Source organism: Cryptotermes secundus, unplaced genomic scaffold (assembly GCF_002891405.2).
Source record: "Cryptotermes secundus unplaced genomic scaffold, Csec_1.0 scaffold529, whole genome shotgun sequence".
In the NCBI taxonomy this organism is placed as follows: domain Eukaryota; kingdom Metazoa; phylum Arthropoda; class Insecta; order Blattodea; family Kalotermitidae; genus Cryptotermes; species Cryptotermes secundus.
Genome location: NW_019737988.1, coordinates 169246 through 193647, shown reverse-complemented (window position 1 = coordinate 193647; position 24402 = coordinate 169246). Strand labels below are relative to the sequence as shown.

General features: G+C 42.3%; 1 protein-coding gene across 1 annotated transcript in view; it reads left to right on the top strand.

The window, feature by feature from the left end:
- LOC111870636 (collagen alpha-1(XI) chain) overlaps positions 1 to 24402 on the top strand; it is an 88675-nt gene that overhangs the window by 9556 nt on the left and 54717 nt on the right. Inside the window, exons 2-5 of the mRNA XM_023863092.2 lie at positions 13052 to 13267; positions 15561 to 15720; positions 20297 to 20459; positions 23325 to 23576. Coding sequence (XP_023718860.1) covers positions 13052 to 13267; positions 15561 to 15720; positions 20297 to 20459; positions 23325 to 23576 — 791 coding nt within the window. The remainder of the gene's footprint in view (positions 1 to 13051; positions 13268 to 15560; positions 15721 to 20296; positions 20460 to 23324; positions 23577 to 24402) is intronic.

Sequence of the window (24402 nt, the reverse complement as noted above, 5' to 3'; positions counted from 1 at the left end):
GTCCGTCAGCATAATCAGAGTACGAGGCTGTGTTCAGCGTGGTTCTGCGGTCCCTCTGGTGATCCATCTCAGATTTTTTTTCCCCTTGACACTACAGCCCCAGTAGGCCTAGGGCTACCTCCATGAACTTCTCCGTTCACTTCGGTTTTTTTAGATCTTATACATTCGGCAGGACTCCTTGGGGGGGATCAGCTCGTCGCAATACCTCTACCTGTACACAAACACAGAAAAACGCACACACACAAACTAAACATCCATGCCCTCAATGGGATTCGAACCCACGATCCCGGTTTCCAAGCGAGCGAAGACAGTACATGCCTTAGACCGCTGGCTACCGTGACCGGCCCATCTCAGAATTAGCCTATGAAAATATGAGCCGTATAAATTAATCATCGGGTAGGTCTAGGGTATCGCCGATCGGCAAACCAGTACGCGTGCAGGACAACGCAAATACAGACACAAACATTCTGATAGAATTTTTTATAATTAAACAGTATTAGGGTTAATGGTCTTGCTTCTTTTGATATTTTCACTGCAGTTGGGCTGATATATGACTGTTTATGATGTCTGCACGGTAGGGTAGACCGATAAGTACCAGTGGCTTTTCCTACTTGGCATTTGTCTTACGTCACTGTTTTGTTCAAGACCGAAAGGCACGTGTTACATTTCCTGCAAAAGAAAATCCTGTATTGTACAATCTGCAGGAAATAATTAGGTAAAAAAAATCGTCAGATACAGTATGCTTCAGGCCGCGCCATGGCTCAAGCGGATTTTTTTAATTCGCTTAGTGGGGGGTGGAGTCCAACTGGGTACACTCGGCACGGCGGCCACTGATTGGCCTATTGTAGCCTGCCCCGGCTGATTATGATAACGGATAATTTGGTGGAATGAAGATTGGCAGGGGAAACCGAAGTAAGTAAAGTAAAGTTATCCCTGTAAAAGGCCGTGAAAGCCCATAGGGTTGTGAGACGTTGAGGGTCCCACACTATCTAGACAATCGGCTCAAAGATGGCGGTAAGGTTGTCAGCCTTACGAGCTGGCCGCGCTTTACTCCTCAGAAAAATTATTTAATTAATTCCTGGTACTCATTTCTGTTAGAGGCTGAGTCGACCACAGGGCCATAGTGCGGCTGGAAGGATTAGGTCATTCGAAAAAAATCCAGCGACCTCATCGGGACTTGAACCCGCGACCTTCCGGCTTGTAGCATAATGTCTCAATTAATGCATGTGATAAATGTATGTCTCAATAAATGTACAATTTATATTCGTAAATTTGTTGCAATGGTGAATATTTAAAGAAACACATGGAAACGTAATTTATGACTATGCAGTGTAATTTCTGTAGCTTTGAAACAACAGATGTAATCGCATTTGCAGCAAATGCAAGCAAGGGCCACACAGACTTGGAAGTACTCCATTTTGTTTAATTCAATCAGACAGCCGGTTCTGACGTAACGTTGTTTGAAAGAGGAATGCACGTCATTAACCGTTAAGGACATTAACCACGCAAGAGCTTAAGTAATGCTGAAGACAAGTTTCAAGCGATAAGTTTCAGCACAGTTCAGGCATCTTCAGAAATGTGAATACAATGTATATAGCGAAATGGTCATGTGGTGATGCAATTTGGGATTGTAAGCCTAGCATTCAAAAGGGAAACAAGAGAGTAATGTAAAAATTTGGTTAGAAAACGTCAACGGAAGTACAGGTAAAGATGGTACAAAAATACTGAAGTGAATTTTATAGAAACAGGTTGTCGGCGAATTTTCTCAGAACATGGTCCTGTAGTAAGTGTTTGTGAAGGGGGGAGGACGAAGTTTTGATCCAACACGTCAAGGCCTTTAGACTTGGGCCGGGATTCTAATTAGAATGGGGACAATAAAACGTAAATATGTGGAAGATGAAGAGACATGTGCCTCACCCTTTAGGCCAATAGATCTTAGGTAGAAATACAGGATTCAAGTTGTTTTTTCCCTTGGCACTACAGCCCCAGTGGGCCTAGGCCTACCTCCATGAACTTCTCCGTTCACTTCGGTTTTTCTAGATCTTACATATTCGGTAGGACTCCTTGGGCGGTTGATCAGCTCGTCGCAAGGCCTCTACCTGTACATAAACACAGAAAAACGCACACACACAAACATCCATGGCCTGAGTGGGATTCTAAATCACGATCCCGGTTTCCAAGCGAGTGAAGACAGTACATGCCTTAGACCGCTCGGCTACCGTGACCGGCATTCAAATGTTTAGCTTTGTTACATCTGCAATATAAGATGACTTAAGTTGAACCAGAGGATCTTGTTTAAATGGATAAGTAATGACTGTTCAAGGAAGGTCCTAAGCTACTGAGTTAGTCAGTCAGTTGATTAGTTAGTTGAGTGAGAATTATTATAGTGAAAAAAGGCTAATCGCTGCTCGAGGAACTTCATTTTTCATCTTGTCATTAGCTTTCGTATATTTAGATTGTAATAGAACGGAGTATTGGACAATTTATATAGATGATAAATTTCTATTCATTCTATCTGATCTACTATAGACAAACGTTCTTGAAAACCCGGTCAGAAGCCAAGTAACAAAATCTACTTTAAAATAGAATAAAATATTTGTTAAATTTGTTGTGCAATTTATGAAATTGATGTTGTATTCTAGCATCCTGCTGCACTAGCAATGTTGCTTTTTGTACAGAGGTGCAAGCTCCGTTTTAAATGCAACACTTATTTTAGAATTTCATATATCTTATTACAACTTGTTTCGGCCTCATTCGTCAATCATCAGGTGTCTATAATCTTACTAAAATTGCTACAATGTCATCTTAACATGTCCTTATTTTTAATTAGCAGCTGTAATCAGTAATTCTAGGGAGTGTTAAAAATTCTAAAATTGAAAATAACAATGCGTTCCACTCGAAATACGAAAATGAGGGTGTAACAATCTTAGCAAGGTTATAGACACATGATAATGGTCGAAATATTCGAGAAAGTTTTCCCTGGCTTTCAAGTGATTATTTCTCCATTGCTGAAACTTTGTCTACACAGGCGTGCGTACTCACCCACCCACACGCAGACACAAGGGCGCGGACCGTCAACATGCGAGAGTCTGTAGTCCACGCTGAATGAACTGAACTACAGATGATGCTCATTACATTTGGCTTATGAGGAGTTTTAAAATCTGGACTGCTCACGAAATACTATTTTACTTACTTACTTAATCCGTGGGGGCACGCGGTAGAGTAGTTGGTTGAGGCGCTATGCTACAAGCCGGAAGGTCGCCGGTTCAAATCCAGATGAGGTCACTGGATTTTTTTTTTCCAATTGAACTAATCCTTCCAGCCGCACTATGGCCTTGGGGTCGACTCAGCCTCCGACAGAAATGAGTACCAGGAATTAATTAAATAATTTTCCTGGGGAGTAAAGTGCGGTCGGACCGGTCACGGTAGCCGAGCGGTCTAAGGCATGTACTGTCTTTGTTCGCTTGGAAACCGGGATCGTGGGTTCCAATCCCACTCAGGGCATGGATGTTTAGTTTGTTTGTGTGCGTTTCTCTGTGTTTGTATACAGGTAGAGGCCTTGCGACGAGCTGATCACCCGCCCAAGGAGTCCTACCGTATGTGTAAGATCTAGGAAAACCGAAGTGAACGGAGAAGTTCATGGAGGTAGGCCTAGGCCCACTGGGGCTGTAGTGCCAAGGGAAAAAAAGAAAAGTGTGGCCGGCGCGTAAGGCTCACAACCTTACCACCAACTCTGAGCCGATTGTCTAGATAATGTGGGAGCCTCAACGTCTCACAACCCTATGGGTCTTCGCGGCCTGTTACAGGGATGGCTTTACTTTACTTTTTACTTAATCCGTTCCTTTTATACCGTTACGTTGTCGAGATTGTTGTTTTTTATTTTGATTATTTTTACAGCCTGTATAACTCCTCGGATGAGTGATCAGATCGTCGCAAGGCCGCTTCCTAAACACAGGAAAATACAAACAGAATAAACACATATACATATCAAACATCCATGCCATAAGTGGGATTCGAACCCACGATCCCGGCTTCCGAGCGAGCGAAGACAGATCATATCTCAGATCGCTCGGCTACCGTGGCCGGCGACCGGCAGGAAATACGGTGACTAAAAAGAAGGAAGGTACTGGAAATGTGAAAGTTTGTAGTAGTTATGGTACAGAAGAGAAAATATAAAATTGTAGTTGGGAATTTAGAGTGGGAAAGAAGCATAGGCATAGATAGCAGGAATATTCTAAAACTGGCCTTACACAAACATGTNAGATCATATCTCAGATCGCTCGGCTACCGTGGCCGGCGACCGGCAGGAAATACGGTGACTAAAAAGAAGGAAGGTACTGGAAATGTGAAAGTTTGTAGTAGTTATGGTACAGAAGAGAAAATATAAAATTGTAGTTGGGAATTTAGAGTGGGAAAGAAGCATAGGCGTAGATAGCAGGAATATTCTAAAACTGGCCTTACACAAACATGTGAGAGGAAGGCATGAATTCTATGCCAAAGGATAGTGCAGAGTGGCGTGCTCTTGTGAACACGGTAATGAACATTCGAGTTTCATGAAAGGTGGCGAGATATTTGCCAGCTGAGGGACTATCACTAATATACAGTGGAACCTCGCTTAAAGAGCACCTCTCATAACGGGTAATTCGCATAACGAGTAAAACAAATTGTGGGGGAACGACTCGCTTAACGAGCGACGTTTCGCATAACGAGTGACGAGAGGGGAAGTCCCGGATTGTGCGCTAACGAGTGTTTCGCATTACGAGTAAGATTCTGGAATGAGTTATGCTCGTTTAGCGAGGTTCTGCTGTATAACATTGTAATACTATAGATACGATTTGATGAGATTACAAATTCTTACCTCAACATGAAAAAGGTATTTTATAAAGATTTCTTTGGGGGCTTTCATCGAATTGTAAAGTGAATAAGGCATTCATTACTTGTCACTGTGGATACCAGGCTTTGTTACATACCGTAATTGACGTAATTTATTTAAATCAGTCATACTCAATAACGCCAACACTTGTTATTTACATGAACAATTTTGAATGTTTAGTTACGTAATTGAACTAAGTTGCTGAAAGCACTTAGCCAAAGAGCCAGAAAATCCCGTTGCTAAGTAAACACATTCCTCACACAGTCAAGAGTGGAACTTCGGTTGTTTGGTATCGAAGATTTCAGTAGGCGCGTATTCGTGACAACGGATTTGGACAAAGGGATTTCCATGGATACGAACTAGCCTTTACGTAAGGACCAGTGGAGATTCCTAATTGATCCAGAAGGTAGTAGGTTACCCCACCAATCCCGTGTGTAAATGTGGTCGAATACTCCCACCGTAGCCCTGCGATTTGTAGAAGGCGACGAAAAGGAAAACCAGTGCCTGGAGATATAACTCGGCCACCCTGTTCCTGGGGGATATAAATACAGGGACCTGGTCCTTCAAGCTGTGGAAGTCTAGAATCTGAGAGAGTAAAATATGGTCACGAGTTCCACGGGACTTGGACCCGAGAATGGCTGCGCTGGCGAGGACCAGCACAAATTGTAAACGGCAGTCCCGTCCTTTCGTCAGATACAGCGCCCCACATCAACAAACCCGCAACTGTCTGACAGTAATAAAATTCTGATTGTAAGCCCAAGATGGGTGTTTTATTACAAGGCAAACTGGGCGACTGACCGTCGGTCGTAACATAAGACTCGACTCGACTAATTGATTCAGTCAGTCGAAGAAAATTCAGAAGTCAGCTAAATAGTTGAAGTGTTAACAGATGTTGAAGACTTAATTTTATGTGTTATGGTTACAGTCAACGTTAGAGTGTTGTAATTATTTGTAGTAATGACGTGTTATAATAACAGTAATCTTTAGTGTTATAATTACTGTTACTTCTGACTTGTGAGTATCCAAAAAATCAACTCCCCACTCCAAACCCGGTATACAAGTCACTAATATATGTGTCAGTATTAACTCCATGATATAACTCAAATTCTCTGTACGGAATCCAACAGTCAATTAGAGTGTTCATAAAAGCCTGTCACTGGCCCAAACCTTGATCTAATTGAATCATGATCACATCTTCGCTTGCTACTCATATTTCTCTTAGGGCCTCCCATCTATGCTTTAACCGCCTCTTCAAATAGTTTGGATTTCCAACAAAGGAAGCACATATATTTATTGCTTCCTCCAAGAATGGCATATACATAAAATCCACAATTATCCAACGACATTTCATAGAACGTTTGTTAAACTCAAGAGGCTACATAACGTCGTGAAATGACAGAAGCTAATTATCAGAGAGCAGTGTTATACAAGCTCTCTGACCAATATCCGCTCCTCGCTTTTGCTTGATGAAGCCCAGACGTGTGTGTACAGTCAGATGTTGATGAACTGCAATGTGGGCTGACGGCCGGACGTGGCACATGGCTTTCTCATCAGTGGCATACCAGATATTCAGCCCAGCGATAGACGCGGAGACGGTAGGACATACGCAGCCTTCCACACTATGCCACCGCATCCATATCAGCTGTAAGTCCCACCAAACTTACCACTGAATCGGTACCGGGAACTATTTCCCTGGAGATAAAACGCCCTGAGCATGAAGCTGAGAAGTCTTCTCCATCTGCCGACGTTAAGAATGCCGTAGTCTCCCTTGTTTTCAAGGTGTGATGATTAAGTAATCTTAGGGGGATTCATTGTTGTCTATTTCTTTCTCGCAAACTCTATAGTAAAGGATAACATATTCCTTTCAGTCAAGTGGAAAGTTAGTTTTCCTTGGAAATTCTGCGAAATCCTTTCACTTTTGTGGAACTGAAGGTGTTGAACTGTCTGTCTGTCTATCTGTCGTGATTCAATAATAAACGCCAATATTAATCACCAACATCATGAACTCTGCAAGACTAAGCTTATATGCCTGTTCAGCTAAGTAGGTGTTGATACCAATTCCTATAACAAAGGTAACGCTTTCCCTATAACAGGCCGTGAAGCTCCATAGGGTTGTTCAGACGTCAAGGTTCCGTAATTTTCTATAAAATCAGCTGATAGATGGCGGTAAAGTTGTCAGTCTTACGCTCCGGCCGCCCTTTACCCCCACCCCCATGAAGATTCCTGGCACTCATTGATGTTAGAGACTGAGTCGACCCCAGGGCCATAGTGCCACTGGAAGGATTTGGTTAATTGAAAACTCAAATTACCTTAACGGGATTCTATCACGCGTCCTTCTGACTTGTAGCATAGTGCCTCAGACAAATACGCTACAGTCAGTTTCTATGGCACTCTAAAATTTCATTGGTATTTGCATCAACATTTTAGGCACTAATTAACAGATTTCATTGATCTTCGGTATGAAGATTATGCCGTTGGAATCCTGCACAACTTGGCGGCTTTTAGCTTTCTGTCTGAAACAGTACTGACCCCAGCAATCATACAGATCTAAGATGGTGGGTAAAACACTGGCATCGCAGGGTATTGAAGCTTTGCAAGGTGAGAGATATTTGAAATGCATGCAAATTCTACTCAGCTATATTTAAAAGAAAATGTGAAATAATAACATGGAAATGACAATGCTATTTTTATGCGCTCTAGTGTATTTCGGCCAATAAAATAATAATAGAAGGTAGACAACAACAACGATGACAACAATCTTGAACAAAAAATATTTTCATCTGTAAGCAATATACCACTTCCGATTTACCTAGGATCCGGTAATAATAAAATAATTAACCTTATAAAGGAAGAGTTGTGTAACAACAACTAAACATTAAGTCTTACGTATTGGACAGTAGCTAACCAAAATGGGAACACAGACTGAGAACACAAGTTGCACTTGTTTGGATCAGTTCCAAATCGCTGATTGATTCCGAAAGCAGCGTTAGTCGAATAGGAATATAAGTTCATTGACATCATCGGCGAGAAACAACAACGAAGTCCTACAATACGCATGCTAATGGGGACAAATTAATTTCCATTCAGCCTAATTATATCGAAGAATTTCGATTTTCTTAAGCTAAAAGCATCTTATGCCGGTCACGGTAGCCGGGCGGTCTGATGCATGTACTGACTTCGCTCGCTTGGAAACCGGGATCGTGGGTTCGAATCCCACCTAGGCCATGGATGTTTAGTTTGTGTACAGGTAGAGGCCTTGCGAGGAGCTGATCCCCCCCCCCAAGGAGTCCTACCGAATGTGTAAGATCTAGAAAAACCGAAGTGAATGGAGAAGTTCAAGGAGGTAGGCCTAGGCCCACTGGGGCTGTAGTGTCAAGGGGGAAGAAAAGCATCATATTTGAGTTCGAATTTCGTCATAGAGACAGGCTATAAGGAGCGAGGTTCTTCGTGCATTTTTCAGCCTCCCTACACAAACGCTGGAATATTACCGTAAAGCAGGAAACGAGCGATCCTTCCAAGCCCTTTCCAATTTAACCTTCACAAATAGATTTTTGGCTCGTCGTTATGTAGCTTACGAAACTTTAGATAATGTTATCAACATAACTTTCATGGATTGCACAGAATGTATTCGGTTTCTGGTAAGTTTTTATCACTATCTAGTGAGGTAAATGTGTTCACATATTTCAATACACTAATAGAAGTAACAAAATATGCACGGAAGAAAACTCAAAAGAAACATGTCATATAAAAACAACATCAACAACGATATTGCACGTTTTATGTTACGTTCTCATTCGTAAATTAAATATTTTTGGGGAACTTATAAAATTATTCCTCAATTAAGTATAATATTTTAGTTAGGAAGCTGAGCCCTTCTTGAGGAGAAGGCAAATGGGCAGCTACTCAAGAATTTCCCAGCATTTTATGGAACCCGAAAGTTCATTACAATGTTCACAAGAGCCCGTCACTGGTCCCTATCCTGAGCCACATCAATCCAATCCATACCATCGCATCCTATCTCTCTAAGATACATTTTAATGTTATCTACCCACCTACGCCTTGGTCTTCCCAGTGGTCTCTTTCCTTCTGACTTTCCCACAAATATCCTATATGCATTACTCTTCTTCACAATTCGTGCTACATGCCCTGCCCACTTTATCCTCCTTGACTTAATCATTCTAATTATACTTGGAGAAGAGTAAAAGTTATGCACAATTAAATATAATATCCAAGTCAAATTTAAGTTTTTTCTTAAACACTTAACAATTATCTGTTTTTGCGAAGGCCGTTTGAATTCTACAGTTTTTTTATTCCTAGTGGGGCGGGACCAAATCCCTTGTACTGCGGCCACTTCTTGCCTATTGTACCAGCCACAGATGATAGGTGAGGGTGATTGTGGGGCAATTGGTGAAATGAAGATTGGCAGGGGAAACCGAAGTACTCGGAGAAAACCTGCCCCAGCGTCACTTTGTCCACCACAAATCCCACTTGACCAGACCCGGGATCGAACCCGGGCCGCCGCGATGGAAATCCAGCGACTAACCGCTTGAGCTATGGCGCGGCCCGAGTTCTACAGTTAGTCTGTTTAAACATTTCTCTCTTCACTGCAGATGGCTGTTACGCCCGTGAGCCTCTTGCCGACATGGGAAGAGAATGGCATATACAAGTTCAAAGCCCTGCTCATCAGACACAGATACATTGTATGAACATCGCTTGGGAACTAAATATAGCACATATTTTAACGACAAAAACAGCCATATATCATGTACTCAAAGCAGCCTATAGTGCACTACTGCATACAGATGTATGATTCTTATGCGAAAGACCGGCCATCAACCTAATAGTCAAATACACTCCGTGGCACAGAAATTTCATGGTCACTTGATGGCCAATGAACAGTTAAAGAAATTTTGTGTTTCTACCAATACATGGTGACCCGGGGTAGCGCCGTTGGTATAGCTACCACCTACGGGCTTGATGACCGAGGGGTAGGAGTTCGAGTCCCGGTAGGGTCAGAATTTTCCCTTCTTCATATCGTCCAGACGGGTTCTGGGGCCTACCCAGCCTCCTATCCAATGGGTGCCGGGGACTTTTTCTCCGGAGGTAAAGCGGCAGGGGCGTGAAGCTGACAACTCACCTTCAGCTATTGCTAAGTTAAAGAAATGTGGATCTATACATCCACTACCACCTTTAACTTACCAGTACATGAAATTCATCATCGTACCAGAAAATTCCAAAATGTGAGCTTACTGTGATCCGTTTAAGTTCATCTCTCATCCCCACATAATAACATACTAAAATCCGTTTTAATATTATTATCACATCGACATGACTGGTCGCACTGCTATTCTTCTTCAATTTGCAACAAAAATACTCTAATTATTTATTGTGTCTCAATGTTTTTTTATATTCTGGCCACCTTAACCCCCATTTGATTTGACTGTTTCGTGCTATATGTAATCACACTTTGCAAATAACATAGGCTTCATACTGTGTAGCGTCGAATGATCGATCTGTAAACGTTAAATAGGAAAGTATGCAAAGGGAAGCAGTCGCAAAGCTGCCCCAGGAAAAAAAAAGAACGAAAATGTTCAGTCAGGATGTAAGGCCTTCGAGTTGGTATTTACACAGACCACTGCATCGTATCTTTATTTAAGAATTCCACAACTGATAGACAAAGAGTGAAAATTATACTGATCTCAGCTATGTAATTTATCCCATTACCCTGTTATTTCTTCTTCCGCACCCCTCCATACTTTGTCCAAAAGCAGAGTAATTTCGTTCAATTCAGGCTTGAACAGCTACGTTTCGTGACATTGATCTTTTATGGCGAGTCGTTATTAACCTCATGTTCAACTACCGAGAATAATTAGCTGCACCTTTATGATGCAGAGTCCTTCCTGACAAGTTTATGGCTGCTGGAGTGGTCAAAATTATATCTCCTCTTATGCAACCGGAAAGTTAAATACACTTTCACAAGAACCAGCCACTGGACCTATCCTCAGCCGGTTGAATCTAGCCGAAACCTTCATGTCTCTCTAAGACGCACATGATTATCATCCCATATATGATTACGTCTCTTCCCTTTTAATTTTGGGGCTAAAAGTTGGAATGCACTTTTCACCTACCTTATATCCTACCCGCCTCATCTTTCTTGGTTGGGTTACTGTAAATATATTTGATGAAGAGCACAAATTATGAAACTTCCTGCTATTCACTTTTCTCCATCTTCCTGTTATTCCTTTCTCTTAAATATAGATATTCTCCTCATCCCCTTATTCTCCTTACTTACTTCTATCAGAGTACGATTGAGTTTCAAACCAATTAAAAACAGGTAGAACTATAGTTTGTATATTTTTAAGTTTAAGATTTTGTGTGGAAGAAGGGACGGAGAAAGATTGTGAACTGAATGGCTGAAAGCATTACCCGAATGCAATCTGCTCGTCACCTCTTCGTAAAGGTAACATGGCCCTGTTACCGGGTACTAGGTACATTAACCTCCACTCCAACCAGCCACTCAGTCAGCCAGCAAATCATCCATCCATCCAGCCAGCCAGTCAGGAAACCAATCAACCAACCAACCAAACAACTATCCATCCATCCATCCATCCAGCCCGCCAGTCAGGAAACTAAGCAACCAACCAACCATCCATCCATCCATCCATCCAGCCAGCCCGCCAGCCCGCCAGCCCGTCAGCCAACCAATCATCTATCTATCCAGCCAACCAACCATCCATCCAACCATTCACCCATCCATCCAGCCAGCCAGCCAGCCAGTCAGGAAACCAATCAACCAACCAACCAAATAACCATTCAACCATCCATCCATCCAGCCAGCCAGTCAGGAAACTAACCAACCATCCAACCATCCATCTATCCATCCATCCAACCAACCATTCAACCATCCATCCATCCATCCAGCCAGCTAGCCAGTCAGGAAACCAATCAACCAACCAACCAACCAACCAAACAACCATCCATCCATCCATCCATCCAGCCAGCCAGCCAGCCAGCCAGCCAGTCAGTCAGTCAGCCAACCAACCATCCAAACATCCAACCAGCCAGTCAGTCAGGAAACCATCCATCCATTCATCCATCCATCCAGCCTGCTAAGTGTATCTTTGAACGTATCGGTTTGAAAATCATGATCCATATGCGGCCAAAGTTTGTGGATCAACGTCAACTCGTCTGTCAGCCTTGAGACATGTTCTCAGCGTAATGATGAAGCATGTCCTCAAACTAATATCTTACACTGGAAAGTAGTTCATTATCACCATTACGACGCTGCCATCAGCTGGCACAGAGTTCACATAAAAAGTGTTTAATAACTCGGTCAGCAACTAATTTCTCTGATGTCCTCTCTCGTACACTGTTGCCAAGTAAACTTAACACATGTCCGTAATGTAGCACATGCAGCAGCAATACATTTGGTTCATGTATCCGTCTAGTAAATTATTAATACATGTCTCCACATATCTATCCAGCCATATGTATATTAATTTCAGATGTTCATTCATTCATTCCTATATTAAATAATATATCCGTTCCTGGCCTGGAGTTTTATTAAAGTAAACTGCACTGAAATAATGAACTTGCTTTTTGTTTTGTTACTTATTCTTACTTAATACCTGTAATTATATGAACATGAAATTAATCTCGCAATTACATTGTCATGGTTTATGCTGTCAGCAGATCAGATTATGAACTCATAATTTCAAATGATAAGATGATTAGTAACAATAAATTGGAAGGGATATGGAAGGAAATGTCCGTGACCTTAATCGACCACATTGGTGTAGTAGTAACGCTTTAGACATGCATCTGGGAGGTGCTAGGTTCGAATACCGGCAAGCGCAACGGCCATCATTACTAACGGTTTTTGTGGTCTTCCTCGGTCATTCCAGGGAAGTACCTGATAGTGCTTCGATTAGGTAATTGAAGTACCTCATCGGGAATCGAACCCGCGACCTCCCGGCTTGTAACATAGTGCCTCAACCAACTACTCTACTGCGTGCGGTGTGACGGAGTGAACTTGAAATTTAATTGAGTGGTAGGTAATGAACACTACAGTTCCATAAAGGATATCCTTGAACAGCACAGCGACCATCAGCTTATCAACATTGACTCTGCTCCAATAACGTGTGATTAGGAGCAGGTTATCTGGTTTCTGTGTTTCAGAGGGCTTGGTGGACTTGCTGCGTGCTACGCGGATCCACAGCCTGCCGCTGGGGGTGAACCGGACGACGGGGGTGTGCACGTCACGCCCGGGGTCTGACCCTGATATAGCGTACAGCATCAGCGAGCAAACCATCCTCACAGTTCAGACTGCGCAACTCTTCCCTTCAGGATACCCACAGGACTTCTCCCTTTTGCTCGTGGTGAGGCCCACGAAAGGTAAAGTAGCCCACAATTGAGGAATTGGAGTGACCAGAGGTTGTTGCGCCCCATTTGAAAATACAAAATGAATTATAACAGGTAGAAGTTACATGCTATGTCAATGTATTTCTCATTTTATTCAGATCCAATTTCTATGTCTTAGGTTTCTTTTGTTGCTCTTTGTGGTGGGCTGAGACTGAGTCCACTTGGTACGTCGGCCATTAATTGGTCTATTGTACCAGCTCCGGATCATAGGTGGTGGGTGTGGAGCAATCGATGGAATGGAAATTGGCAGGGGAAACCGAAGTACTCGGAGAATACCTGCCCCCGTATCACTTTGTCCACCATCAATCCCACATGACCTGACCTGGGCTCGAACACGGGCCGCCGTGGTGCGAAGCCGGAGATTAACCGCCTGAGCTGTAGCACGGCCATTTTGATGTCTTTATTTTCAGCATTTAGAACAAATGATTTGTGATATGTTAAAATTAAGCTGTTTTTTTACGTGACGTCGTACAGATAAATATCAATCTTTCAGAAGAACCAGATGCATATATCTTCAGAAAAATTTTCTTCGACGTCATCTGCGTGTTGCCCCTTCCATGTACCCGTCTGGCCCATGAGATAACAGACAGATTATTGTACCTGGGCTGGATACACCACCCCGCTATATGTTGCATGGCTGTTGCCATAAAAGCAATAATCTATTCTTAACGTCAGGTAAGGTATGAACCAAACAGGATCATTTAGGGCACTGGTATGTTTTTTTATTGCTAGTGGGGTGGGACTAAGTCCCTTGTACTGCGGCCACTTCTGGCCAATTGTACCAGACCCAGATGATAGGTGAGGGTGATTGTGGAGCAATTGGTGGAATGAAGACTGGCAGGGGAAACCGAAGTACTCGGAGAAAACCTGACCCAGCGCCACTTTGTCCACCACAAACCCCACTTGACCAGACCCGGGATTAGGGCACTGGTAATGCGCAGGATAACAGCGGGCATCGGACTTAAAGCATCTTGGCATATTCGCAGAGAGTGAAGATATATGCTTGCAGGAACGCAAGCAAGCATCCCTTCAAAATATTTGCATGTATCTATGGAGGGGCCCAAAAAATATATACACACTTCAAAGTAGAAAGTATCTGATTAAATAATTTATTGGTATATCTCCAGTTCAACTTTAAAAAATGTACGTACGTGTATAACCTCTGTAACATGCTTTGATACAGGTTATCTACGGACATTTTCGTAGTTGAACTGTAAATATACCAATTAACTAATCAAGCAGAGGGGGCACGCGGTAGCATAATTGGTTGAGGCCGTGGGATCGAATCGTGATGAGGTGGATCTTTTCAATTTACCTAATCCTTCTAGCCGCACTATGGGCCCTGGGTTCAACTCAGCCTCTAACAGAAATGAGCACCAGGAATATTCCTGGGGTAAAGGGCGGCCGGAGCGTAAGGCTGACAACCTCACCGCCATTTGTGAGCCGATTATTTAGAAATCGTGGGAGCCTCAACATCTCACAATCCTATGGGCCTCCAAGGCCTGTTACAGGGAAACCTTTACTTTTTACTATTCAAGCAGATATTTTGTACGCTGTGTGTACATTTTTGGGCCATTCTCTGTATATCAGATGCAATCAAGTAGAAGAGATAAAAGATAAATGGACAGAAACAATTTTAACAAATGAGAAATGTCGTAAGATACAAGTATCAGCGACAATACAATACGTCACAGAAGTTATCACAGAATTAAGAATATAAAGAGAATGAAAACATAAAAAAATCTCCGTTGTTTGAGTCCGCAAGCGAAATATACCGACCGAGCGACCGTCGCTTATCGGCGAACTTAGTGCCAGCTTTTGCGGATAGAAGGTGTCGTGTGGTCAGCGCAACAAATCCCCACAGCCGTTAATCTCAGTTTTCTAGACCGGAGCCGCTATTTCCTTGAAATAGCTCCTCAATTATCCTCAGGAGGCTGAGTGGACCCCAGTTCAGACCCACAATTTCTCATAAAATCTGATAGCGCCGGGAATTGAACCCACACCTCTGGATCTGTAGGCAGGAACTCTGACCACAAGACCACATGGGCGGTAAAAACATAGGATAATTAAATATTGATTTTTATTAGTGTTTCCGAAGGATATAATTTTTGCTACAACTATTCATTATTTCATTCTGAGATGCTCAAGAAAGATACTTAAGGCGGTGACCTGGACAAATGTAGTCTTTCACTAATTTGGTCCTAGCTAGACGAAATGAGGAAACAAATTGAGTGGGCGCTGAGTACCATTTTGACTTCTGTCTCAGGTGCGAGGCGAGCTGCATTCTTCACCATATACAGCGACACCGGAGACGAGCAGATTGCAGTGTCCCTGGGAGACGATGTCACTTTGTTTTATGAAGATCCTGACACTAAACCTACCTCTAAGAAAACCATCAGCTTTGGCGCTGATATCAGCGACGGCAAGTAAGTGCATACAGTCATGCCGGAAAGGTAAAAAGGTAAAGCTATCCCTGTAGCAGGCCGTGAAGGCACATAGAGTTGTGAGACGTCGAGGCTTCCACATTTCCTTGACAGTCGCCTCACAGATGGCGGTAAGGTTGTCAGCCTTACGCGCCGGCCGCCCTTTACCCCCAAGGAGATTCCTGGTACCAAATTCTGAGTCGAACCCAGAGCCATAGTGCAGCTCGAAGGATTAAGTCAATTAAAAAAAACACTATGACCTCATTGGGAATCTAACCCGCGACCTACCGGCTTGTAGCATAGTGCCTCAACCAACTACGCTACCGCGTGCCTCAATGTCGTAAAGTTAGCCACTTTCCATTAGAACTAACAAGATGTCCGTCTGCGTATATATACATTCTGTTGCACTCTGGCGACATCTACAGCATAAACCTTCAACTTGCAAAAAAGTCTTTTAGGTACAAGTTTGACAGAGTAATTTGTATGTGATATATGCTGTACTTTCACCGCAGAAAATGTCTAATTTTAATTTTGAAAGAAACCAAAGATCAGCCTTCAGTACTCTGATAGAGAAAACAATGATGGTAGTACGTGTATACTAAATTATGGAAAGAGTTCGGGCGATTCTCGGCGACCATTGACGTGCGTTTCTATACTCCGAGGTTAATTGGATGTCGGTTTTCCAACTGCACAGATCACACAGAATCGAATGGGAGGACGATTATAAATCGTGAAATGGGACGGTTGCGGAAGGAAGTGGTAGTGGCATATTTTAAGGTACTATTCCAGAATTTACCAGGAGGGAATGTGGAGGATCACAAAAACCGTCCTCAGGACACGCCTTGCAAACCCAAATCGGTATGTGTTCGTAAAAGTAGAATGTAAAAGGAGTATGGGGGGGTGTATATATAGATCTACATTTTCTTGACCTCGGCACTAACTGGAGGTTAGTGGTCAGTTTCACGACTCCCAGGGAAAGACCCTCCGACGGCCATTGGATAGTCCAAAGAGTCGGTCTGGACGATATGGATAAGTGAAAATTCTTGCCTCCACCGGGACTCGGAACTCCGACCCTTTGGTTGTCCAGCCCGTAGCCAGTTGCTATACCGATTGAGCTATCCTGGCTCCTTCTGTATGTGTTCATGCTTTACTTCAGGACGCTCTCAGTAAGGCAGACTGCAGTGTTAGGAATGCATCCTGTTATGTATGTATATGCATATACACATACAAACTTTATTGCGTCGAATTATGGGATGATAGTGAATTACGAATTGATATTATTTGACAGGAAACGATTATGGTCTAATTTAAGATAATATACGGGATTTTTCCTTGAAGTAATAAGGAAAACCAAGAAAATATAAGCCGTAATTAGAGTGGGTATTCCGGATGAGATTCGAACCTACTTCCGCCCAAATACAAGTCAAAATTGTTTACGTGTTCGGTCAGGAATAAGACCTGGAACTTAGAACTCCCAAATATTTAGTAGAAATGCAATCATACAGCGATGTTTCCAATGGAAATAGACAAGGTCGGATTTTAAATTATATATTTAAACTATTTTCATATTTATAAGCCGCAATGTGAAGTGAAATGTCATAAACTGAGATAAGGCACACTATAATGTAAAGGCAAACACAGAACCGTTTCTCCGACGGCTAATTTTTGTATTAACTATCACTGAAATGAGTAGCATGTTACACACAAACACACCGACGCGATGCCCCACATGAATAACATAATGTATCTGATGACGCAAACACATGAGTGTAAATTTTATCGTCAGTCTCCTTTAATTTTCCGCCTAACAATTTTTATAGAATAAAAGTTGAGATTGTCATACATCGCTTTCTTGGAGTCGTGACTGGGTCCGATGCTTACCGTTGGAACTATCCATTTACAAGCAAGGACTCAGTCATTTTGTGACAGTCCAATTTCACCCGTATATTTCTTTCCAAATAGAGCGCAAGTTACAGACAGCGACAAAATTCCATCAAATGCGGATAAAATCACATAGGTATAGTTCCTTAGGTCTTCTCAGCTACACAATTTATGAAACAAGGGTTAATATTTGAGTGAAGAATTAAAATAATAATTAGAATTAAAGCGGGACACGCAGTAGCGTAGTTGGTTGAGGCACTATGCTATAAGCCGAAAGGTCACGGTTTTGATTCCCGATGAATTTATTAGATTTTTTAAAAAAATTTCCAGCTTCTTCATCCACAATGCTGTCCCTTTAGCCGCAATATAACATAAAATTAAAAAAGAATTAAATAAACTGAGAAAGGAACAATACATCCTGAAATTTAGAACAATACGCTGAGGTGTGAAACGACGTCCTCCGAACGCTTCTAAGTGTCTGTATAGCAGTATATATATATAGTCACGTGACGCGTGGGTTTGCACTTCAAATCAATGCTTTCTGTACCATCGCTCGATATACTTGTCCCAAATAGAGATATGACGTAAAAAGTTCATGTCAATAGGCCTCTGCCCTTTTTTGGTTTACCGTTTACTCCGATGTTCTGGTCATCCAGTTTGTCGTAGGAAGACAGAGAGGCTGGGTTAAAAGCCCATAGAGGCCCCGTCTCTCATCAGGATACCAAGAATTTATGTTGCTTACTTTCATTTAAAAGGTTCAATGTACATAAAATGGGAACTTAAATACAAAGTAGTAGTAGTAACACAATTTCGTGATATACTCGTGTTTCTGTACATTATTTCCACTAATGCAAATTCCGTAAAGTTATATTTGTCTGATACAGTCTAAAAATTTAGGACGTCTTATCTATAATTTTAAATAACAAAACATGTTTCATATCATACTTAGATATGTTTATTAACTATATCCATACACAATTTCGCCTGCCCAGTGGTTCGTTAAGTACTGAAATCAGACGGAAAGTAAACTAACTGTTTGGCACTGCAGCCATTCATTTCCTCTGCGTTATGTAAAAATAGACGACAACAGCTGAAGTCGATCGCCAGTCAGAAGTTCGCATGGCCGCCACGTTAATGATGGCATGTAAATAAAAAAGAAAAATGAACTGAGACGTTTAATTGGAGCCGAAATATGAGAGGTGCAAGTATTCAGTATTCAGTATTGAGGGGGTGGGCTTCCCCATGCACTTAGACCAGTTATTGGTCCATTGTGCGTCCCCCTTTTAATTTCTACTGTCTCCATACCCTACCAGTACTGGTGCTTACTATCAGCCCCTTTCTGCCAGCGAGGTTCCAACCTTCTACTGGCAGTGGTATCTAATAGTTAGTCCCTTTCTGTCAGAGAGGTCCCCCCTCCTCTGGCAGTGGTACCTAATACTTCCCCATCTACCGGAGGCATTGGAAACTACTTTGGGCGGGAAACTTTTGGGCCAAATTTAGCTCAGAGGTCTCCTAGAGACATGAGGTTCTTTTACGTGCCGTAAATCTACGACACGGGACCCACGGCTTAAAGTCCCTCCCGGAGGACTTGTTCCCTGAATTTTTCCTCCGGGTTTGAACCCGCGTACCTTGAGTCATGAGGTGGGAACGTTACCCCTAGACTACTGAGGCCGCTTAGGTGCAAGTAAGGAGGTTTATTGGTATTAGAGTCATTATGATTACGGCAATTGAGACTGCCACAGCTGAATTGTTTACATGCTGAATGCAGAACCATAATCGATACTAAATCATAGAGAAGAAAATAAACATCAGTTGTAAATATCTTTAAGTGATTTATGTACAGGTGCGCTTATTAATAACAAATAATCGTTTCTACACTATAAACAAATGCTCATCATAAAAGTTTACACAATTTACTTCAATCCACTTCACTTATTCCAAATCCGCTTCTATAAGAACTCGTTTGCTTAATATTGCAATGCGTTGCATTACAATACAATGCACTACATCACGTTGTATGATATCGTCACGATTTAGTGGTGTGACTATAGACGGGGTATGGATTGGTGAATAAATTTATTGATCACTTACACAAACCACTCGGAACTACAAGTAATGACAGCGCTATCGCTAAAGTCCACAATTTACAAATCATCACAGCACCAGTTGAGCCTTTTTTCCAGCTTGCTGCGTCTTCATCAGCCGTTCCCTGGCAACTGCTTCTAACAGTGGAGATTCTTCAACTTCCCGCGCTCGGTTCTATCTTTACAGCCTCCCGTGCAGAACTGTACTGTTAACTGACAACTGAAGACAAACTGTAGCGACAGCTCTTTTCAGCCTCCTTTGCAGAGTTCGCTTGAACTCGTTGCCCTAATTCTCTTCTTTATAACTTCTCGGCGTGGACCGCCTAGACAACACCACGTTCCCCCCCGTTGCATGCGTAACCTTTGCCGCGGGAATATGTTCACCTAGCCGTTGTCTAGAAACGGGTCTGATAAAACCGCCTATCGAACGATCGTTGCATAGCAACCGCTGTACATGCTACAATATTCTATATTATCATATTATACATAGACTCTTATACTGTATTATATAAAAATTCACGTTATAATTACTCTAGGTCAGGAAAACAATCTATACCATATAAATTCACTTACCTAAGCCCACAATGAAATTCACATGATTCTGTTCCCTGCAGATGGCACCGGCTTGGCTTCAGTATAAAGGGGGATGCTGCAACACTGATTCTAGACTGCAAGAAGCAGATTACGAGGGAACTGGTCCGGCAGACGACGTCGAAAATCAGCACGACAGGGATCGTTCTCATTGGTCAACAGCTTTTGGATGACATCCTGTATACGGTCAGTACTAATAGTACATAGTTGCGCCCTCAGGTTCCCTCTTAGTCAGCTGTGATTGTACTTCTCCATTAGTAATTCAATAAGGCAGAAAAATAAAGTTGTCGCTTTGTTTAACTAATTAAGCACTACGCCATGAAGACGTAAGGGGGAGTGAATGTATAGACCTATGTTTTCCTGACCTCGGCTCTATTTAGAGGTGAGTGGTCAGCTTCGAGCTACTGCCGCTTTATCCCCGGGTAAAATTTCCCGATACTCACTGGATAGGAAGTTGGGTGAACCCCAGAGCTGGTCTGGACGACGTGGGGAAGAGAAAATTCTTGACCCTACCGGGGCTCTAACTCCGACCCCTCGGTCGTCCAGCCCGTAGTCAGTCACTATATTGACTGAGCTATCCCGGTTCATTTTAGTAATTCAATTAATTAATTATTAATGATATACTAGACGAGAGACTGCTGCTACAACAAAGTATTAGAGATCATTCCTTTCCAGTATTTGTAGGAAAAAAAAACTTATAATGTGCCATTGAAATATGATACAATCATTTTATTTTCACTTGTAGTCTTTAATATTTCAATTCGCGTCAGTCAGAGGTAGCAATTGTTTGGGCAGCTGCTGAAGACAAGCTATTAAAAGGTCACAAATTCAGTTTCTTCTAATTCACTTCAAGAAACACTAATGTAGATTCTATATGCCGGATCTGATTTCTCTTTCTACCAGTGCAATTCCATTTAACTCAATTTGCATAAGAATCAAGCGAGACGAATATTTGTACCCAATTACCTATGCAGTACATTGGAAATTTCACTGAACGATCCAGAATTGTGCAGAATTTAGAAAGGATAATTGTTGGTAATGGAAAAGTTGTGTGTTTGCTTCGAGATATGAATAGAAATTTTTGGTAAAGTGTAGAGAGGTTCTGTGTCACAAAGCAAACTGCAGCTGCTGGCCTTCCTGCGATCATTTCTTGAATAGCTGACCACTGTCGATAAAGCGGGGACGGTTCTTAAAACATACAGGCAATGCAGATGACTGCAATTGGTCCTCAGCTGCATTAGAAATATCGACCATTAAGGAGAACGAAATAACTGGTTTTCAAACACTACTCTTTCAATTATGCAAACCTTCCTAATTTCTATATTCGCTTAGTGGGGGGTGGAGTCCAACTGGGTCCTCTCGGAACGGAGGCCACTGATTGGCCTACTGTAGCCTGCCCCGGGTAATTATGATGATGGAGAATTTGGTGGAATGAAGATTGGCAGGAGAAACCGAAATACTCGGAGAAAACCTGCCCCAGCGCCACTTTGTCCACCACAAATCCCACTTGACCAGACCGGGGATCGAACCCGGGTCGCCGCGGTGTGAATCCAGCGACTAACCGCTTGAGCTATGGCTCGGCCTAATTTCTATATAATCTTCCAAACGCGAAAGACAAATTCAACCCAGAATACAATAAACTGTACACCAAAATCGCTTTGTTTAAATCTTATAACCATATGAAAATTTGTGCTACAGAATATTTAGTGTTACCGAAGGAGGACGTTAAACATCGAATATGTATCTGTTCTCACAAACAAGCCTAATCCTCCGTGGTAATGAATATCATCGAATAGCTTACGCCTCTCGCAGACAACTTATTTTCGAAAAGAAAAATGTCAGAATTGTTCCTATACTCCTTCATTCAAACATTCAATTTTTTATCGGCAGTAGACTCAACAGAATACGTAACGATGTGTAGTGATTTGTATTCCCCAGTTACACAGACTGCCGGCTTGAACAGTATCGCTGACAAGTCGTTTCAGATGTCTGCATGCATATTTTTATGTAATCCCATGAATTCTTAAGTGAATTTCTCGAAGTAACTACGGTCCATAGGCTACTAGTTTCTCTGTGTTGTCTACAGTATGTCTATGATATATATTTCAAAGGAACTTTCAAAGACAAGCTTCCAAATGACAAATACGTACAGAATTTTAGTCGGGACACTTGAAGTGAACGGGTCAAATGGAAGGCCTAGATATAGATGAGGATAATATTAAAAGAGTCCTAAAGAAACGGACGTGGATTGAAATCAGTTAGCTCAGGACAGAGTCCGGTGGCTTGTTCCTCTAAACAACCTCAAATTTTGTTACATCTGCTACGTGTATATATATCGAGGTTCATTTTAAAACGCTGTAAGATTCTCAGAATTCTCAGGGTCCACTGATAGGGTGAGTGATGAATTGAAAAAGGAATTTAAAGGAATCGAGGTATCTCGGAGGAACATATCGCCTCCATCTTCACGGTCGAATAAGACAAGCAAGATACCAGTGTGAAAGCAGTGGTAAATCGGCTTGTCACTAGCTATCACACTGGTATTTTGCTCAGTTTATACGACCCTGAAGATGGAGGCGATATGTTCCTCCGAAACGTCAGTTGCCTTTCAACGGAATAAAGGGTGTTATATTCAAGAAGACAGAGTTTTTCTCTTTATCAACTATATTCAAATTACGACTATGGCGAGATATGAATATATCAATGGCATTTTTTAATGCTAGTGGGGTGGGACTAAGTCCCTTGTACTGCGGCCACTTCTGGCCTATTGTACCAGCCCCAGATGATAGGTGAGGGTCATTGTGGAGCAATTGATGGAATGAAGATTGGCAGGGGAAACCGAAGTACTCGGAGAAAACGTGCCCTAACGCCACTTTGTCCACCACAAATCCCACTTGACCAGACACATGATCGAACCCGGACCGCCGCGGTGGGAAGCCAGCGACTAACCGCTTGAGCTATGGCGCGGTCCATCGATGGTACTTAGTATTTCTTGTATATATGTGACGACTAGCTTTTTATTTTCTTTGAAACGTTTTCGTGTGCTGAGCGCAGGGAGACGTGCAGCTGTTCAAGATTGCGCCAACACCCGACGCTGCGTATGAGATCTGCGCTATTTATGCCCCGGACTGCGACAGCCCCATCGGCGGCACGGAGGCGGTAGATGACAACAGGGACGAGGAAGAGGAAGATGAAGATGAGGAAGAAGAAGATGGTGAGGAAGAAACTGACGAAGACTTGTACCAGATCAATGGCACTTCTGATCCCCTTGTGGTTACCCATGGATACCAACACAATATAACTTATGTAAGTACTTACGGGGCAGGTGGCTGAACATTTGTACGTAAATACAACTCACTTTCAGGTTATGGACACAGGACGATAAACAACACGTGCCTTTACTCATCTGCAAGCGGATTATTTCAATTGTTTTTGGGCAACGGCAATCCTATGACACTTTCAACATGGCCCCTGCATTGATGTAATGCAGCAAAAAAGTAACGATCTGAAATCGAATTTTTGTGGTCGGAAGGTTAGAAGATCTGTGATATTTACGGAATAATTATTAAGCATAGAAACGACTATATGTACCAAAGACACCGTACAATTCAGTATGACGATTCAAACGATAGAGAACAGGCAAATGTTGTTGATAATGCTACGTCTTTGCTGATATTGAATGTAATATCTGCTGAGGGTAAGGAGCAGATCGCTCAACTGTCCGGAACAACTGCAAAATAATTATGCTTGAAATTACATCATAAACGATCTCCAATCATAAAAGGAAGCTGTGTGTGGATGGCTTAAAGCCAAACTGAAATAAAACTGCATTCCGATGTAAGCTAATTAAGAGTGTTATGGACCGCTGGTCCTAATGCGTTGTTATGCAAGATGGTTATATAGGTAAAAGCAAGGTATCCCTGTAACAGGCTATGGAAGCCCGTAGGGTTGTGAGACATTGAGGCTTCCATATTTTCTCTAGACAGTCGGCTCACATATGGTGGTGAGGTTGTCAACCTTACGCGCCGGACGCCCTTCACCCCCCTCACTCCCCCGGAAGATTCATGGTGCTCATTTCTGTTAGAGGCTACACAGCGTGACCAGGTTCTGTTAGGACTGTGTTCATTAAAAA